The 14,804-nt window shown below is 52.4% G+C and overlaps 1 protein-coding gene across 2 annotated transcripts; it reads right to left on the bottom strand.

The window, feature by feature from the left end:
* Positions 1-3,014: 3,014 nt before the first annotated feature.
* On the bottom strand, positions 3,015-14,491 carry LOC118895379 (stem-loop binding protein). Of its 2 annotated transcripts, XM_036852302.1 has the most exons (8): positions 13,655-13,874; positions 13,433-13,549; positions 10,621-10,725; positions 8,432-8,491; positions 7,993-8,130; positions 7,278-7,427; positions 6,147-6,228; positions 3,015-3,954 (listed from the first exon to the last, which is right to left on the bottom strand). In XM_036852302.1, exons 1-8 carry the CDS (start codon positions 13,711-13,713, stop codon positions 3,838-3,840), a joined length of 828 nt encoding a protein of 275 aa, XP_036708197.1. In that variant the 5' UTR covers positions 13,714-13,874; the 3' UTR covers positions 3,015-3,837. The 2 variants fall into 2 exon arrangements, with proteins under 2 accessions (XP_036708197.1, XP_036708198.1); XM_036852303.1 differs by lacking the exons at positions 3,015-3,954; positions 6,147-6,228; positions 7,278-7,427; positions 7,993-8,130; positions 8,432-8,491 and adding an exon at positions 8,513-9,977 and having other exon boundaries at positions 13,655-14,491.
* Between the last annotated feature and the right edge of the window lie 313 nt (positions 14,492-14,804).

Below are 14,804 nucleotides of genomic sequence, written 5' to 3'. Positions count from 1 at the left end.
CATGCAGGATCTTAGTTCTCCAATCAGGGATCGAACCCGAGCCGCCTGCAGTGGAAGCACTGAGTCTTAACCACTGGACCGCCAGGGAAGTCTCCCCTCAAGATGCTTAAACAGAAAATATACAGACTGACGATCAAAAAGGCACACGTCCCCCCTCCCCCCGACCCAGGTTCCAAGAAGACACATTAACTGCAAGGTACTTCCGGTTTGTCAAGTAGTGTCACATGACTCTGCCTGAGCGGCTTTTCGAGTTTGCCCACACGGGCAACCACGCTCCTGTAACCCCTCCGCTAGCCGGAAGAGCCACCCACATGGGTGGAAGAGCAGCCTTTTGGTTCAGGTGGGCTGCTGACTCACCTGGGAGGATCTGTCACCATCCTCCTCTCAGAGGCGGAGGGACCAGCAACCTGATGTCAGGATCCCGGCGGGCCAGCAGGAGAGGACGACTTCACAGCACAGGAAGCAAGCGAGTCGGGGATGGAGGACGGCAACCCTGATAAGCTGACCACGTCTGTACTCAGGAGACAGGAAAACGAACCTCCACTGGGGACGAGATCACAATCGGCCTGGAACTGTGCAGAATTAATCATGCTGGACAAGCGTAATTGAGTTCTGACACCTCTGGGTTCAACGTACAAGCGTCAAGAATAAAGACCCCTCAGTCCCCGCCGATCGGCTCCTTGTTACACTCACACGGAAGTACCAGCTTATGTTAACAGCACTGAAGAGCAAGAACGAAAGTCTGAAGATTGATTTCCTTGGTGCTTAAGAGCATTCTAAGAATGTAGATGTGAAGCAAAAGCCAGTAGCCGGGGTGATTCTTCTAGAACCTGAGTCAGCTATCATGACCCCTGCTCAAGAGCCCTGGCTGCCCACTCCCCACCCCAGACTGCACCCGTCACTCCCTGCTCCAGCCAGCCCAGCCTCCTTGCCCACTACTTAGGGCCACCGCAATCCACGCTCTGGCCACAAATGATCTACAATCTTCCCGGGGCCCCCAAGTCTCATTCTGCATCAGCACCAGCCCAAAGTCCCGATCCCATCACAGGAATAGGCTCTGATGGAGGAGTCCCTGAAACACAGCTCCTGGGGTGAAGGTCCTCTCAGTCTGAAGAGAGACGACTTACGTGCACTCTGTCCCCAGGACCTGCCACACACACCCCGACATACGATGGACCAAGCCTGGGGGAACTGCTTCAGTCGCTCCTGTAGGGGCGGGGGGTGCAGGGGGGAGGGCTGGGCAGGACCACTGGCGTGGCTGCTCTCCGCCCAGGTCTCAGTCCTGCTGCATCGGTGACTCTCCACGCCTCTGGGATCCACCTCTGAATTACGCTCCCTTTTCCGTGAAACGCAGCCTGTGTTTGCAGCTGTGTAATTTCTTCGACCTGCTTCCTGACACCAGAATCTTGAGGCTCCAAAGGCCTCTTTTCATTCTATACTGCCCGTCCATTTCAGTCCAAGCTGGCAGTGTTTCTGCCAATATGATTCTTTCAAAAGCTTTTTGAGTCTCCTGTGACTCTTACTGCGGCTCGATTCATTACACAAGAGCCACACGCACAGGTCTCCTCAAAATAAGCCCTTCTCTGCCTTGGGCTCCTGGGGGACATAAGCTTCTTAGACGTCCTGTTGTCTGATGCAAAGGCTCTCGACCTTCCGAGGTCCTAACCAAGCATTTGACAGCCACGGCCTCAGCTTCACTGCAGACCCGTCTCCCCCGCCATCCTCTGGGTTTGATCTTTGCTCTGAAGCCGTTTCTTCATGTTCACCTTGTTTGCCACCCAGGAAGGTGGGCATAACTGAGACCACAAAGGGTGCCCCCCCCAATTAAACAGCCCTTCCCTCCGCGTTCTCGCCTCTCCGAACGAGCCATGGGAAGCCAGAGGCAGCTCCGAGGGTCTGCCTAGAAACCCTACTGGCCCATCCAGCCCATAGGTCAGTGCTTTCCACCACCCTGTGCGCAACAGGGCTGCCAGCGGTCACCACGCAGCAGGGGTCCACTTTGCTTCGGTTCCCAGTGTTCTCACCCATCCTGGGAAGCCTCCTCCAGGCCCTGAGGCGTCCCCTGTCCCCCACCCAACAGCTCTTGTCTTGCTCAAACAGGCTCCAGCCCATGTCAGCTGCCAAGCCTCCCCCATGTCTGAGCACTGCTGGGGTTCCGTACACCATATTCCTACCCCAGGGCCTTTGCACTTGCTGCCCTCTGGGGTGAACGCCCCCGCCCCACCCCGGCAGCACATCTCTGCTCACACACCACCTAATAGGGCATCTCCCAACCGCCCCCTGCCCTGCTTCGCTGCCCTCCTACCCTGTAACCTGACACCATATTTACCATCTTCTGTCCCCAAGAGCGTGAGTGCAGACTTCGGGGCACCCTGTCTCCTGTGTGTCCCAACATCCACAAGGCTGTCTGACACACTACGAGCTCAACGCATGTGTGAAGCCAACAGGAAGGCCTTCTGGCCTTTCAAAGCACCTTGAACGAAGTGACCGATGCCCACCCCTTGCTTAAAGGGAGCTCAGCATCACTTCCAGGGGGGTGTCCACGGGGCACGTGGCCACAGCTGCAAGCAGAGCTGCCAGGGGTTACGCGCGCCGCTGTGGGTGGGGCAGCCCCTCAGGCGGGCCCTCGGCTCTGGTGTGGACTGCCCGGCCCTGGTCTGTCTCGGGACACAGGGAAAGGCCCTGTCACCCCAGCTGCCGACCAAGCAGCAAACCGAGGCCCCTGGCTTCCTAGTAAGTCTGTGGGCACACACTCCCTTCAACCAGGAAAGCCTGGGTCCAGGGAAAGCACACACCGGGCCCACCGCTGACACCAGGTCTGGACCCGGCTCCAGCCCGACCAAGACCCCAGGCCAGAGCTGCAAACCTATCAAAATGCGGTGCTCCTCGCCGGGCGGGGCGGTGCAGGACCACAAGCCCGGGCACGACTCTCCCCCCACTGCGTGCCACCTTCCCTGGGCACAAGCTAAGGGCAGGAATCCCCACAGCAGGCAGCCTATCTGGCAACGTAGTAAGTCAGTTAAAGAAGGTCCTTTTTATTTTTGCAATGTCATTCCATACAAAAGCAATAGAAACGTAACAGTCTTAACAAGAAGTTTACAATTGAATATTTGAACAGAAAATCTGTACACGTTATCATTTACAGCAATTTTACACGGTAAATTAACTGACTATAAAAAAAATGTTCTTTCTAAATCCTTCTGCTGTCTTAACTCTTGGAGTAGTATAGGTAAAAGGGCTACTAAGTGCTATTTACAAGTACCAAATTAAGACTGTATAACTTACATAAACCCCATTAACCTACCAGCTCAATTTAATATCTGACTATTCAGTGCTCTGTATGAGGAAAAAAACCCATCTTGACATACTGACAAACAGCCCAAACCCTAACCCTTTCCATAAAGATATTAAAGGTATCTGATTATGAGAACACTTGGCCAGATACCAGTAAAGAAAGCCCCGTGAACATATGCTTAAACCCAAACCAGCCATCTGACAAGTAGCAATTAATGCCTAAAATACTTGTGGAAAACCAGTTATGGTACACTTGTCAGGTTAACTTCAAGGATGCAGAGATTAAGCAATTCAGATTGTTGCAAGATTGCTTCGAGTTCAATTTTCCTCGGATTTAGTTCCATTTACAATTTAAAACATGCAAAGTACACTCCCTATACATAAAATTAACGTTTCTTAAGAAAATAAGGCAAGAACATCAATTCACCAAGAGACTGTACACTATGAACAGAAACCCCCAGTTACAAAGGCAGGACGCATGCTTGGTAGGCCACCCCGCCGGGGGAGGCAGCGCTGCTCCCAGGGGCCTCCAGGTGGCACCGGTTAGCTCATGGCCGAGAAGTCTTTCAAGGGTTCAGTTAAACAGGCTTCCAAGTCAAACTCGTTCTCGGCCTGGCAGTCCACGTGTCTAACTTTGGTAGGGGTGCCACAGTACATGTCCTAGAAGACAGAAGCACGGTCACAGCCGGTCCCTCGGGCACACTGAACTTGCTGCCGGAGGCGCTGAGCAGGGCGGCTCCCCCTCCGGGGGCTGAGCGCCCCCCAGGAACGCAGGACAGGCCCGGGAGAGCATCCAGCAGATACTGCCAAGCTTCACTTCAGCCGCATCTGTCAAACTCCCACCCCCCGCCCCCGCCCCCGCCCCATTAGTGACCAAGTGACCTTTAAGGGCCCTGAGCCGCAGCCGCTCAAGCCTAACAGGAGCCACCGTGTGGACGGGACGCGCCACCGTGGCTCGTGAAGCAGAATCACGTCACACGGCCGAGCACGCAGCACTGGCGCTGGGCTGAGGACCGCCCCACCTCACCCCCAAAACGGGGGCCAAAGCGTGCCAGCTGAATCTAATCCTCGAGGGGACAGTATGACGACTCCAACTGAGGAACACCCTGCTTCGTAAAAACGGGCCTGAACCCTTCCAAAGAGGTCAACGCCGTGGGGGAAAAGCAGGAAGACTATTCTGAACTAAAGGAAATTTAAGAGACACGGCAATTAAACGTGTAATCCTTGATTAAATTCTGGGCCAAAAAAGAGAAAAAAAGACCTGTGACAAGGACATTACCGGGACAACCAGGAAACCTGAGCGCAGCCTGGTTACGAGGCAGCCGTGCTTTACCATGGCTGCGTTTCGCGAGCACAACAGCGATGCTGTGGTAGTGGCCGTGCTCAGCGGCGAACGCGCTGCCCCCGGTGCCTCCGCCTCGCCACCCAGCCTTCTCTCCTGTCCCGCAAACGCCCCGCCGGCTCCCACCTCTCCTCGGTGCCCCGGGACCTCCCGCCAGGACCCCTGCCTCTGATCTCCAGGGCCTGGTCCCCGACCCCCGCCCCGCGCCCGTGCAGTCACCGCCCCCTAACTTCTGTGACCACGAGCGGCACATTCAGAATCGGCTTCTTGAGCTGGGACAACGGTTACTCTTAATCCAAACCAAGGATGCCACCCGCTGAGATCGTCATGGGTTTTAGTCCTGCCTGTGTATAAATATCCACAAAACTGGGATCATCCTATGGTTAAGTATCCTGTTTTTCTTTATCTTGACCATTTTCCACGTTATTAGTCTTCAAAAACAATCTGTAGTAGCTGTATTCCTTATGAATGTAATTTTGTCATTCCTCTCTTTTGGACATTTGTGTTACCTTTTTTTTTTTTTTTTTTGGCCATGCGGCTTGCAGGGTCTTAGTTCCCCGATCAGGGATTGAACCCGAGCCCCCTGCAGTGGAAGCGCTGAGTCCTGACCACCGGACCTCCAGGGGACTCCCTGTGTTACTTCTAACACCTCGAATAGTCACAAAGAGTAAGTGGGATGCAGATGGTCCCCAAGACTGGAAGGACACGTCCCAGGCTTATCAGGGTGACACAGATGGAAGGCAGGCAGGAAAAGGCAACTACGCACTTTTATTTTATATGCTCCTGACCTGTTCAAATACAGTATAGGTTGATCTTATATAAAGCAGGAGTTTTTCAAACAAACATTTATGAGTTCTAGTTTTTAACCTATTTTTTTTACCTAATGTGCAGAATATTTCCACATGTAAATATTGGGGCCGTCTCCTTTAAAATAACAAAGGGATCCTTTTACTGTAAACTGCTGCTGTGTATTTGGCTTGTATACGTGCAGAGAAGTCTGGAAGAACGTGCACCCAACCAGTAACTAGAGAATTAGAGATGAGGCAATTCTGTACATCGCTTTTCATCTTTGGAGGTTTTTTCTTCCAAAAACATGTAATTTTTTAAAATTGGCAAATGTGGGGAAACCCCTAGGCCCAAAGCATTCCTCCACTTATAACAACTAGCAGATGATTCCTATACTAGCAATTCACCAGGACAAACTATACAGTCTAAAATTAACAATAGTGACAAAGCCTGTGAACCAGAGAAGAAAAGGCCTTTTACTTTTAAATGAAAATGGTGGTACTCATTAGTTAGATTGAGCCCAAAATCTAAAATAAGGCCACTACCTACGAACTCCATCAAGTCTGACATTTCAATAAAGTCAGAGAAAGGGGTAAGGAGCCCCTTTTTCATAAGCATCAGAATCAAATTTCAGCTTAAACTTCAGTTTTCAGAGGGGCATATGTTGTCAACAATTGACCTGTAACACTCACGCGGAGAGATAAAACCAAGGAAAGGTACTTACGAAGTTATCCTGAGAGCTCGTCTGGGACTCAGAGCTGCTCTCCGCAGATTCCGTCTCCATCTCCCCGAGGTCTACAGGACGTCTGCGCGGTCAGAACAAGCGCCATCAGTCAGCGCGTAACAGAGCCAGGAGAAGGCAAACGCCACCACGGCCGCGCTGCCCGTGAGCGCTGACACGCATCTCCTCTGCTCCCTGAGGGACCCACCAGCTTTCAGCGACTCCCCGTGCGCCAGACTGACCCTCTGCCCGATCACCTCGCCGGGGTAAAGCAGGCAGTGCAGGCAAACACGTCCACCCGGCTCGGAGCACACAACCGCCTGCCCACTCTTGCCCGTGGCCAACTATCTGTACACAGCCACAGGCATCCTTCCAAGTAGGAGCGTCAATAATAAAGCCCAGTCTGGGGGGAAGACAGACGCCGTGACAAGCCATACTACATCACCACTCATTCGTCCGATTTCCTGCCCACAGAGGGACTGGGGCAGTAGTGACACCGGACCCGGGGAAATCAGCGTGTGTCTGTGAGGCCAAACTGGTAAAGACGCGTCAGACATCATTTCAGACGTGACAGTTTCTAATAAATTTCCCCAGCACAAAGCAGAAACTCCAACGCTTGAATGAATGTGTCTCTGAGGGAGGGAGAGGCTCAGGTCGAGGGAGCTGAGAAGAGAGGCTGCACAGACAGTCTCTCCACCTCCGCGCTCAACCGGCATCCTGACCACGTGGCAGAAACTCAGGCCTGAGACCTTTCCAACTAGACACAGTTTAAAAAGATAAAAGCCTTCCTTAGATGAAAAAACAAGACCTTTCACGTTTGTAGCTCAACATAAATTATTCACATGCTTTTTAAAATGTTTATCTTAAAAACAAACCCCACATATCTCTAGGTTTCCTAAGATCAGTCTGGCCGAGCTACAGACAGTAAAGCCGGCCCAGGAAGCACACCCCTCCCTCCGGCCTCTCCCTGAGCCTGCCCAGCCGGCTTTATACACTCGTGCAGAGAAAACACACACACGAAGCGGTGACCACAGGCAGACGTTATGCACGATAACCTGCCACACAGTGACAGAGCCACCTGCGATCACCACCCGAACTGCAGACACGGAGAACGAGAATGCAGTAAAGACGTACATTTCTTGCAAATCACATCCTTCTTCCGCTGGAGGATCCCAAAAATGCAGAGCCACCTTCCAGAGTTTGATCTGCTGGTCCCACGATCGTCGACTATACTTCTTGAATTTGTTGGGGGTTTTGGGATGAATGCCAGGCTGTCGAAGGTGCCTACCGGGAGAGAGGGATTATCCTGGCACACACCATCCACATTTGCAGGTGAGCTTAAAAGCACTATCTCTCTGCCTCTGCTTTCCTTCGCAATCCATGCCCCAGAATAGGACATCTGCACTTCAGTCCTGCCAAGCAGCTGGTATACTCTCTAAAGCTCCCTTTGTATCCTTGTGTGCATAGCGGGAGGGGGGAACGCTGCTTACACAAAATGGGGCAATACTCATATCTTTCTCTAATAAAATCTTTACAATCTGTAACTTGAACTTTAGTTTTCCCATCATGTATTTTAGTAATCTTACATTTATAAGACAGCTATGAGTCCTGAGAAATGAAATGTCATCTAACATTCTAAATTATGAAAATGTTATCTTTTTATCTTCACGTCCTTCGTTTCTCAGTCACCAACCCATTCTTCTTTATTTATGTAAGTGCCTGAAAGTCATTAATAATACACTTCTTAGCAGGTGTGAACTACACCCAGAATCAGATTTACCACCTAAGCAACTCTTTAGACGGCAATGCCACATGACTTGACCAGGACATGCTGGCGAAACAAGACTACCTCGGGACTTCTTTAATATAGCGATCGTAGGCAATGGTGTTCTTCCCATAGTTGATCTGCTTCTGTCTCCTCATCAGGACACTTTCATCGGTCTCTAAGTCAGCTGGCAATGCTGACATAGACTCCTTCGAATCCGAACTGAAGAAAATGAAATGAACAGAACAAGCCTCACAATTAAGATCACTACATAAGAAAACGCTTAAACACAATAACGGGAGTATTTGCCCTCTGGATTCCAAACCATATTAACCCCACAACAGTCCAGAATCTTTGAATATATGGGAATTTAGTACACGATAGATACATATTTCAAATCAGTGAAGAACAGAAAAACAGTAAATGCTATTGAGACACTTAGCATCTCATGTTCACAGTTTTTTTTTCATTAATAAACTACAGGTCTATTAAATTAGAAAAGAAATAATTACACAGCATTTACCTTCCTGATGATGATTTTCTCTCTCTTCCAAAGTCATTTATGAGGAGCTTCCTTTTATATCTGAGAGCAAAGTAAATGTTGCTGTTTTTAAAAAGGTATAGAAATGAACACAATGCTTTTAGAGCTAAGACAGAGCCACAGGGAACAAAGCCTCCCTGAGGGTGTGGTCTGGTAAGTGGATTAAGTAACAGTAGGTGGCTTCTTTTATTTTCAACCTCCCTCAACCACCTTTGAGGCGAAGATAAAGGTTACGTGCCAAGATCATACAAGGTGCTTAAAACAACCAGGTTCTAAAAAAAAAAAATACTGCCGCCAGCTAAATAGTGAGACCCAAACGACACAGAAATTTACATCCCTCTAACCCTGAAGCCTTTAGAAAAAAATAAACCTTAGTTGAAATACAAAGTTTTTACTTCTAATACCACGATTACTTATTAAGGAGACGTGTGCCTGTTGGGCACTGCTCACCTTCTTGGAAAGACTGCACACCTTCCCCCGTCCCCCCATCCCTTGTGGATTTCACCGGGCATTTCCCTCCTATCACAGCAATGACCAACACCCAACTTTGCAAAAGTACGTCACCAAAGAAGCACACTGCAATCTAACAATGGAAACCGTGAACCGCCTCTAGCTAGAAGCTCATGCAGGTGTCTAAAACATGTCACGTATCACGGTGCCTCCTTCCAAATCTAAAATTCTCAACCTTCCCCAAGTTTGCTGGGGCATCCCAGTAAAGCCTGGATACCGGGAGATAATGAACCACCCCCTGAGAACTGAGAAACTAGTTCCTGAAATCATTTTCTGTAGGATTTCATTCTTTCTGGAACCCCAGTTGAAAAGACTGGCTTCAGGTATGACTAAAACCTATTTTCAAATTTTCAGACCGCTGGTGTGTAGTGTGTGCTAGCCTCCTTGACATACAGTGAGCTGAATTCTTACCGCCCCCCTTCCTGGTGGGAAGTAAGGCAGACCACCATCATCAAAAGCTCACATCACTTGGGTCTTATCAAAAGCAGCAGCTTTCCATCAGAAAGGGAGCGGCCCAAAACAGTGCTCTGGACAAGATCAGGCCTGCTTTGCAAGGCAGGGCAATTTTCAGAAAGGAACAAAGAGGGGTCCACCGACAGGAAGGTCAAGACAAACAGGGGTCTCCCTGCGGCACTTAAGAGCTGCAGACAGTCCCCAGCAAGGGGTGACACTGGGGGTCCGGATACACAAGGACATGATGAGGATTGTTATAACCCTGGTGAGCAGAACACAAAAACTGCATAGACCCAGTCAAACAGCCTACCGTTACAGCTGGGAAAAATCAAGATCTATATAAACACGAGAACTCATTCAAAACACTGAAGCCCACGTCTGTCAGCTCCAGTTCACCCTTCTACCCAGGCATCCTACTCACCCACACACATGCATTCTCATGGCTGAAAGAAATTAAGTGGTCACAACCAACCCCCACGTGTGTCCGAGCCTTTCCGAAGACAGCAGCTCTAAATACCATCGACCGCTGCAGAGCGGGAGGAAGCAGTCTGGCCCTGCTTCCCTGCTGACAATGAGGACATATTTTCTCATCAGAATTAAGAAGAGACTCTTGGTTCAATATACTTCAATTAATTTCGAGCCACAACATTTTAACTCAACGTTCATTCCCTGGGTTGGATGGCATCTATCAAAAGGAAGAAAGGCCCCAAAATACCAGGGAGAACGTAATCCAGGGGGGTGAGCAGTGGTGAAGGATGCATCATCTGAACTGCAATGAGCTGAGGAAGAGGAAGTGGCTTGGAGTTGAACTTGAATACACAGCTCTGGGTACGACTGCAAGGGGTTCACAGACCCCAAGTCAGGGACCCGTCCCCGCACGCACTCTGGCATTTCTGAGCTGTTAGCAGCGCCACCTCCCACTTACTGCCACCCTGGAAGGACAGCCCCAAGACACCAGTTCTCAAATTTCAGTGAGTGGACTCAGCTGAAGGGCTTAAGCCAGGGCTGGGCCCCACCCAGTTTCCCATCCAGCAGGCCTGGGGTGGGGCCTGAAAACCTGCATTTCTAACAAGTTCCCAGGAGCTGCTGACGTGGCTGGTCTGGGGCCCACCAGACTTTTAAAAACCACCACTCTAAGATATGCCTCAAATTTAACATATAATTAAAAACACCAGAGGTAACATTTCAAACTGGTCTGAAATGCATACCTTGCAATTTCTTTGTTAACTCTAGTCCTCATTTCATCTTCTTCGACTGCACTTGCCCAGTCTGAACATCTAGAACGGGGCTTAGGGCCTTCGGGAGTGGTAAAGCTGCAATAAAATGAAAACGCACATTTGAACCATGACACAACTTTCAGTTTCCTTTCAAATCGTGCATCAGGAAATGTTCTGAGGTTGTTTGGAGAGTGCCAAGAAAACGGGCTCCAGAGTAATCTCTGCTCCATAACTTACTAGCTCACCGAGTTCAGGCAATTCGTCTGAAGCCTCCTGGGCTCTGTTTGTTAAACAACTTCTGTGCGCTCCCTACGTGCCAGTGCAGGGGAAAGGCAGACAAAGTCAACAGGTATCATTGGCACCAAAAAGTGTACCTACCTAGTACAACTACTTTTATTTCCAAAAACGAGGGTTTTTTTTTTTTAGGATTTTAAAAAAGATTTCAGCTAATACATTTTTAGAGCTAAGCAGAGTGGCCAGCACCTAATAAATGTGGTTACTATTTACTTCTAGACGCACACAATTAATGGCTCAGGATATATCACATCATAGTTAAAATGGGGGGGATAAAAATGTACTTCAGAGTTCTTACTACATTAGCACTTAGTCTACAGGTAAAGGTGCCCCCTAGAGTTGGGTTAAATTTAATCTAGAAGCTTAGTTCTATCTAGAGCTCAAGGAAATCTTTAGTCAAGTTCAGGCAATTTGAACTTGATGCCAAGAACTCTGGCAGTTAGAACTGTTGCTACGTCTGTTACTTAGAGATTAGATGTAAACTTACATTTTTACTTTTCCTCCTCAACTTTCTACTGGCCATCATTGGTATATCAAAAGTGGAAACTAACTTCGACTGCATCAATAAGCGACTTTATACATTCTAGCTGAAAACCCAATGGCACGCTTTGAAAATGCAACAGCAATAACAAAAAAATAATCCCTTTATGTAATTATCATTTCTCTCCTTATAATTACTGCACCCAGAGAAACTCAAATTGGATCCCTAAAAATAAATTTCCACAGTCTAAATATGGTTAGCAGGGTCTGAAATCAAATTAATGAGCAAATTAAAATGACTCAATGACTGTATGGCAGATACAGAAGAGAACCAAATGGAGGCTTGTCTAGGGCTGGACGCCAACATCCTCACTAGGTGTGTCAAGAGATCCAGGTCGAAGTTGCCCAGCCGTGACAGATTCCTGAATTTCTAAAACGTGCTTCCAAACGACCTTTCACTCCATCTCATGTTTTGATAGCTTGATACAAACTACCTTGCGTGAAACTAAAATTCATTTCTTAGATTAGGCAAATTATATTCACCGACTCACCCTATCTTAGGACAAGAGTACTTTTGGGAAAAGTGGTCAAGTAGAAAACAAAGCCTGTTTTACACAATGAGCTAACGTCCCTCCACAGGGACCAGTTCTTGCGCCCCTGGAGATGTAAGCGGCTCCACTCACCACGCGCCCCCGTGCACTCCCCGCTGGCACCACAGGGGGTTGTGGGAGTGAAAGCACACGCACAGAACAGCAGGGGCAATGTGCCTAGGACAGGAGCATTCCTGCCGGAACAAGGAGGCCTACGGGGTTGCTGTGAGCCAGAGGAGTACCCACAGGACACAAAGGAATGCAAAGCACTGTGAGGCTGTGACACTTTGTCTTCAGCTAAAGGGCTCAGAGCATGATCTCAAAAACAGCATTCCATTACCTGTCCTTCACATCTAGCCCTAGGGCTGTCAGGGCCTCTCCTCCACTCACATCTCTTCCCAGGTAATCTCAAATCCCAAATCTCTAAAAGCCACGTATATGCTATATTCAGCATCTGTGCCTCCCCGACCAGCCTGTGAGGTCCCGCCCGCTACTTCCGCAACATCCGCTCTTCACTCACCTGAAAAACGTCCTAAGCCTGATCACCAACTCCTTCCCCAGACCAGTCTGCCCCACCCCCGTCCTCTTCATGGTGGCAAAAGGTTCCACGAGCGACGGAGGGTCTCCAGGCCGAAAAGCTGGTCGCCCTTGACTCCTCCCAGCACCCACCCACCCGTAACCCATCAGCAAGCACTGGGCCTCCTGCCTTATAAGCCCATCCGGAGGCCCACACTCCCCGCCGCCCCCTTTCACCTGAACTTGGCCGCTGCCCCCCCCTCCCCGCACCCTTCGCCCTCCTCTAGTCAGGCTCACACAGGCCCTGGCGGGCGCTCGCCCAGGGACCCCCCATCTCACCCGACGGAGGCCTTCACCTGCCGCCCCCGTCTCTGAAACGCCTCACCTGACTCGCTGACCCACCCGCGTCAGGGCGTAAGCAAACAAAAAGGAAGTCTAGGGGGACACGGTCCCCTGACCTCCCCAACACGCTGCTCAGCCAGAAAGCCCCCCAGTAAGCGTGTAAACACGCACACGCTGCGGCCGAGACTCGGCAGAGGGAAGCGCCTAGGGAGCGTCAGGGTGGGAAGAGGGGCGCCCGCCTGCTGGGACGCTGCTGTTGACACCCGACTCTTCCGAGCTGACTCTTTTACGGGTCAACCTGACTGACTGCGCTGGGAAGCCCGAAGTTCGTGGTGGCCCCCAGCGCCAGCCCCGGAACACAGCAGGGCTCGCTGACTGAGATGAGCCCGCTTTCTGTCGACAGCCATCACCGAGACACCCCGCCGGCACGTTGTGGTGCGCAGGTGCCGGGACCAGTCAGGGGTGGTGACCCAAGGGCGCCCCGACTAGTGGAGAGTTGTTGGTGACCCACGAGCACCCCCTAGTCGGTCAGGTGCGGGGACCCCCCCCGCTCCGGCCCCCGACGGCCGCGCCGGGCCCACCTGTCGGGTCTGCGGTGGCCTGGCGGCCTCGAGGGGCCCTCGGCGTCCTCGGGCTTCCGGCGCCTCCCGTCGGCCGTACGCTTGCGTCCGAGGCTCCATCTTGCGGCGGGCGGCGGGCTGGCGACAAGACACCACGTCAGGGCGAGGCGGCCCGGGACCCCTGCCCGGACCCCGCCCGCCGCTCTCCAGCCCGGGAGCCCCCCGCGCGCGGCCCGGCCTCACCTGGCGTCGCCGTCGCGGCGGCTCCCGCACCCGGGGGAACTTCGCAGCCGGCAGGCCATGGCGACGCGGCGGGCGGGATCGTGGGGGCCTGGGGGTCCGGCTCTGGCGGCGGCGACGGCGACTTCCTCTTCGCGCGACGCTGACTGACTGCGCGCGCCCCGCCCCCAACAGCCTTTATGGGCCGCCGCCCCGCCCCCCGGACTCCCGCGCGCGCCGGGCCGGTCGAGACCATCGGGCCCGCGCCGGGGGAAGCCGCTCGGAGGCGCGCGCCCCGCAGGCCGCCCAGGCCGGGACGGGAGCCGCGAAACAGCTGCCCCGCGTGCTGCCATCCGGGAGGCGAAGGGGCGCCGCCGGGTTGACTGAGGCGAGGCCCTCAAAAAAGGTTGCCCCCTCCGCCTTGGAGGCGGCCGGGCCGCCGCGACCCTCGGACGCTGATTGGCCGCGCCTTCGCGGGCGGGGTAGGGCTATTGGCGGGAGATTCGGACGCTGGCGACGCAGGCGCGCCAAGGGGACAAGGGACGCGTCTCCGATTGGCCCGGCCCCGGTTTCGGGCGCTCTCCGATTGGTCGGCTCGGCAGGGACTGTGTCCGCGCTGGCGGGAACCCGGAACCCGGAAGGGGAGGCAGCAGAGCAGCGTCGGGCTGCAGTCTTCAGGCACGGAGAAGCCTGCGGTAACTCGCTGCCCGCGACTGATGCCCGGCGTCGCGAGCCTATGTGAAGTTCCCGCCGCTGAGCTCACTTCTGCCTCTTTCAGAGCCGCCTCCTGCGCTAACCGCCCCCAACCCCTGCGCGCGGCCCACGGGCCCTCCGTGACCCCCACCCCGCACCCCACACCCCACCCGGCGGGGCCCTGGGCCAGTCTCCACGCGTTAAGTGATGCTGTGTGCAAAAGAAGTAAAGAGAAGGACTGAAGTCGAAAGAACATCAAAGATCTCCGGGATGTAGAAAATTCGGGACCACCTGTGTTTTTTAAATGCGTTCCATGTACCACTTTCTAAAAACGTTCGGGGGCCAGCACCAATATAAGGGAGCAGGAAGCACGTGCCGTTGAGGAGCTCCCCGACCCGAGCTGCTCTCCTGGGGCACCCAGGCATACCATGGGACACAGCGGAGAGCTCGAGGTTGGAGGCCTCGACCAGCAGGGCCTGCC

This window comes from Balaenoptera musculus, chromosome 5 (genome assembly GCF_009873245.2).
Source record: "Balaenoptera musculus isolate JJ_BM4_2016_0621 chromosome 5, mBalMus1.pri.v3, whole genome shotgun sequence".
NCBI classification, from domain to species: domain Eukaryota; kingdom Metazoa; phylum Chordata; class Mammalia; order Artiodactyla; family Balaenopteridae; genus Balaenoptera; species Balaenoptera musculus.
This window is presented reverse-complemented; position numbering and strand designations above follow the sequence as displayed.

Bases quoted from the DNA above. Each gene is read 5' to 3' on its own strand.
- LOC118895379 (XM_036852302.1), bottom strand. From the start codon at position 13,713: ATGGCCTGCCGGCTGCGAAGTTCCCCCGGGTGCGGGAGCCGCCGCGAC. The intron at 10,726-13,432 runs GTGGGCCCGGCG...ATTTTATTGCAG, and splicing joins GGCCACCGCAGACCCGACAG to CTTTACCACTCCCGAAGGCC. The intron at 6,229-7,277 runs GTACGTCTTTAC...CTGACCGCGCAG, and splicing joins GGATGTGATTTGCAAGAAAT to ACGTCCTGTAGACCTCGGGG.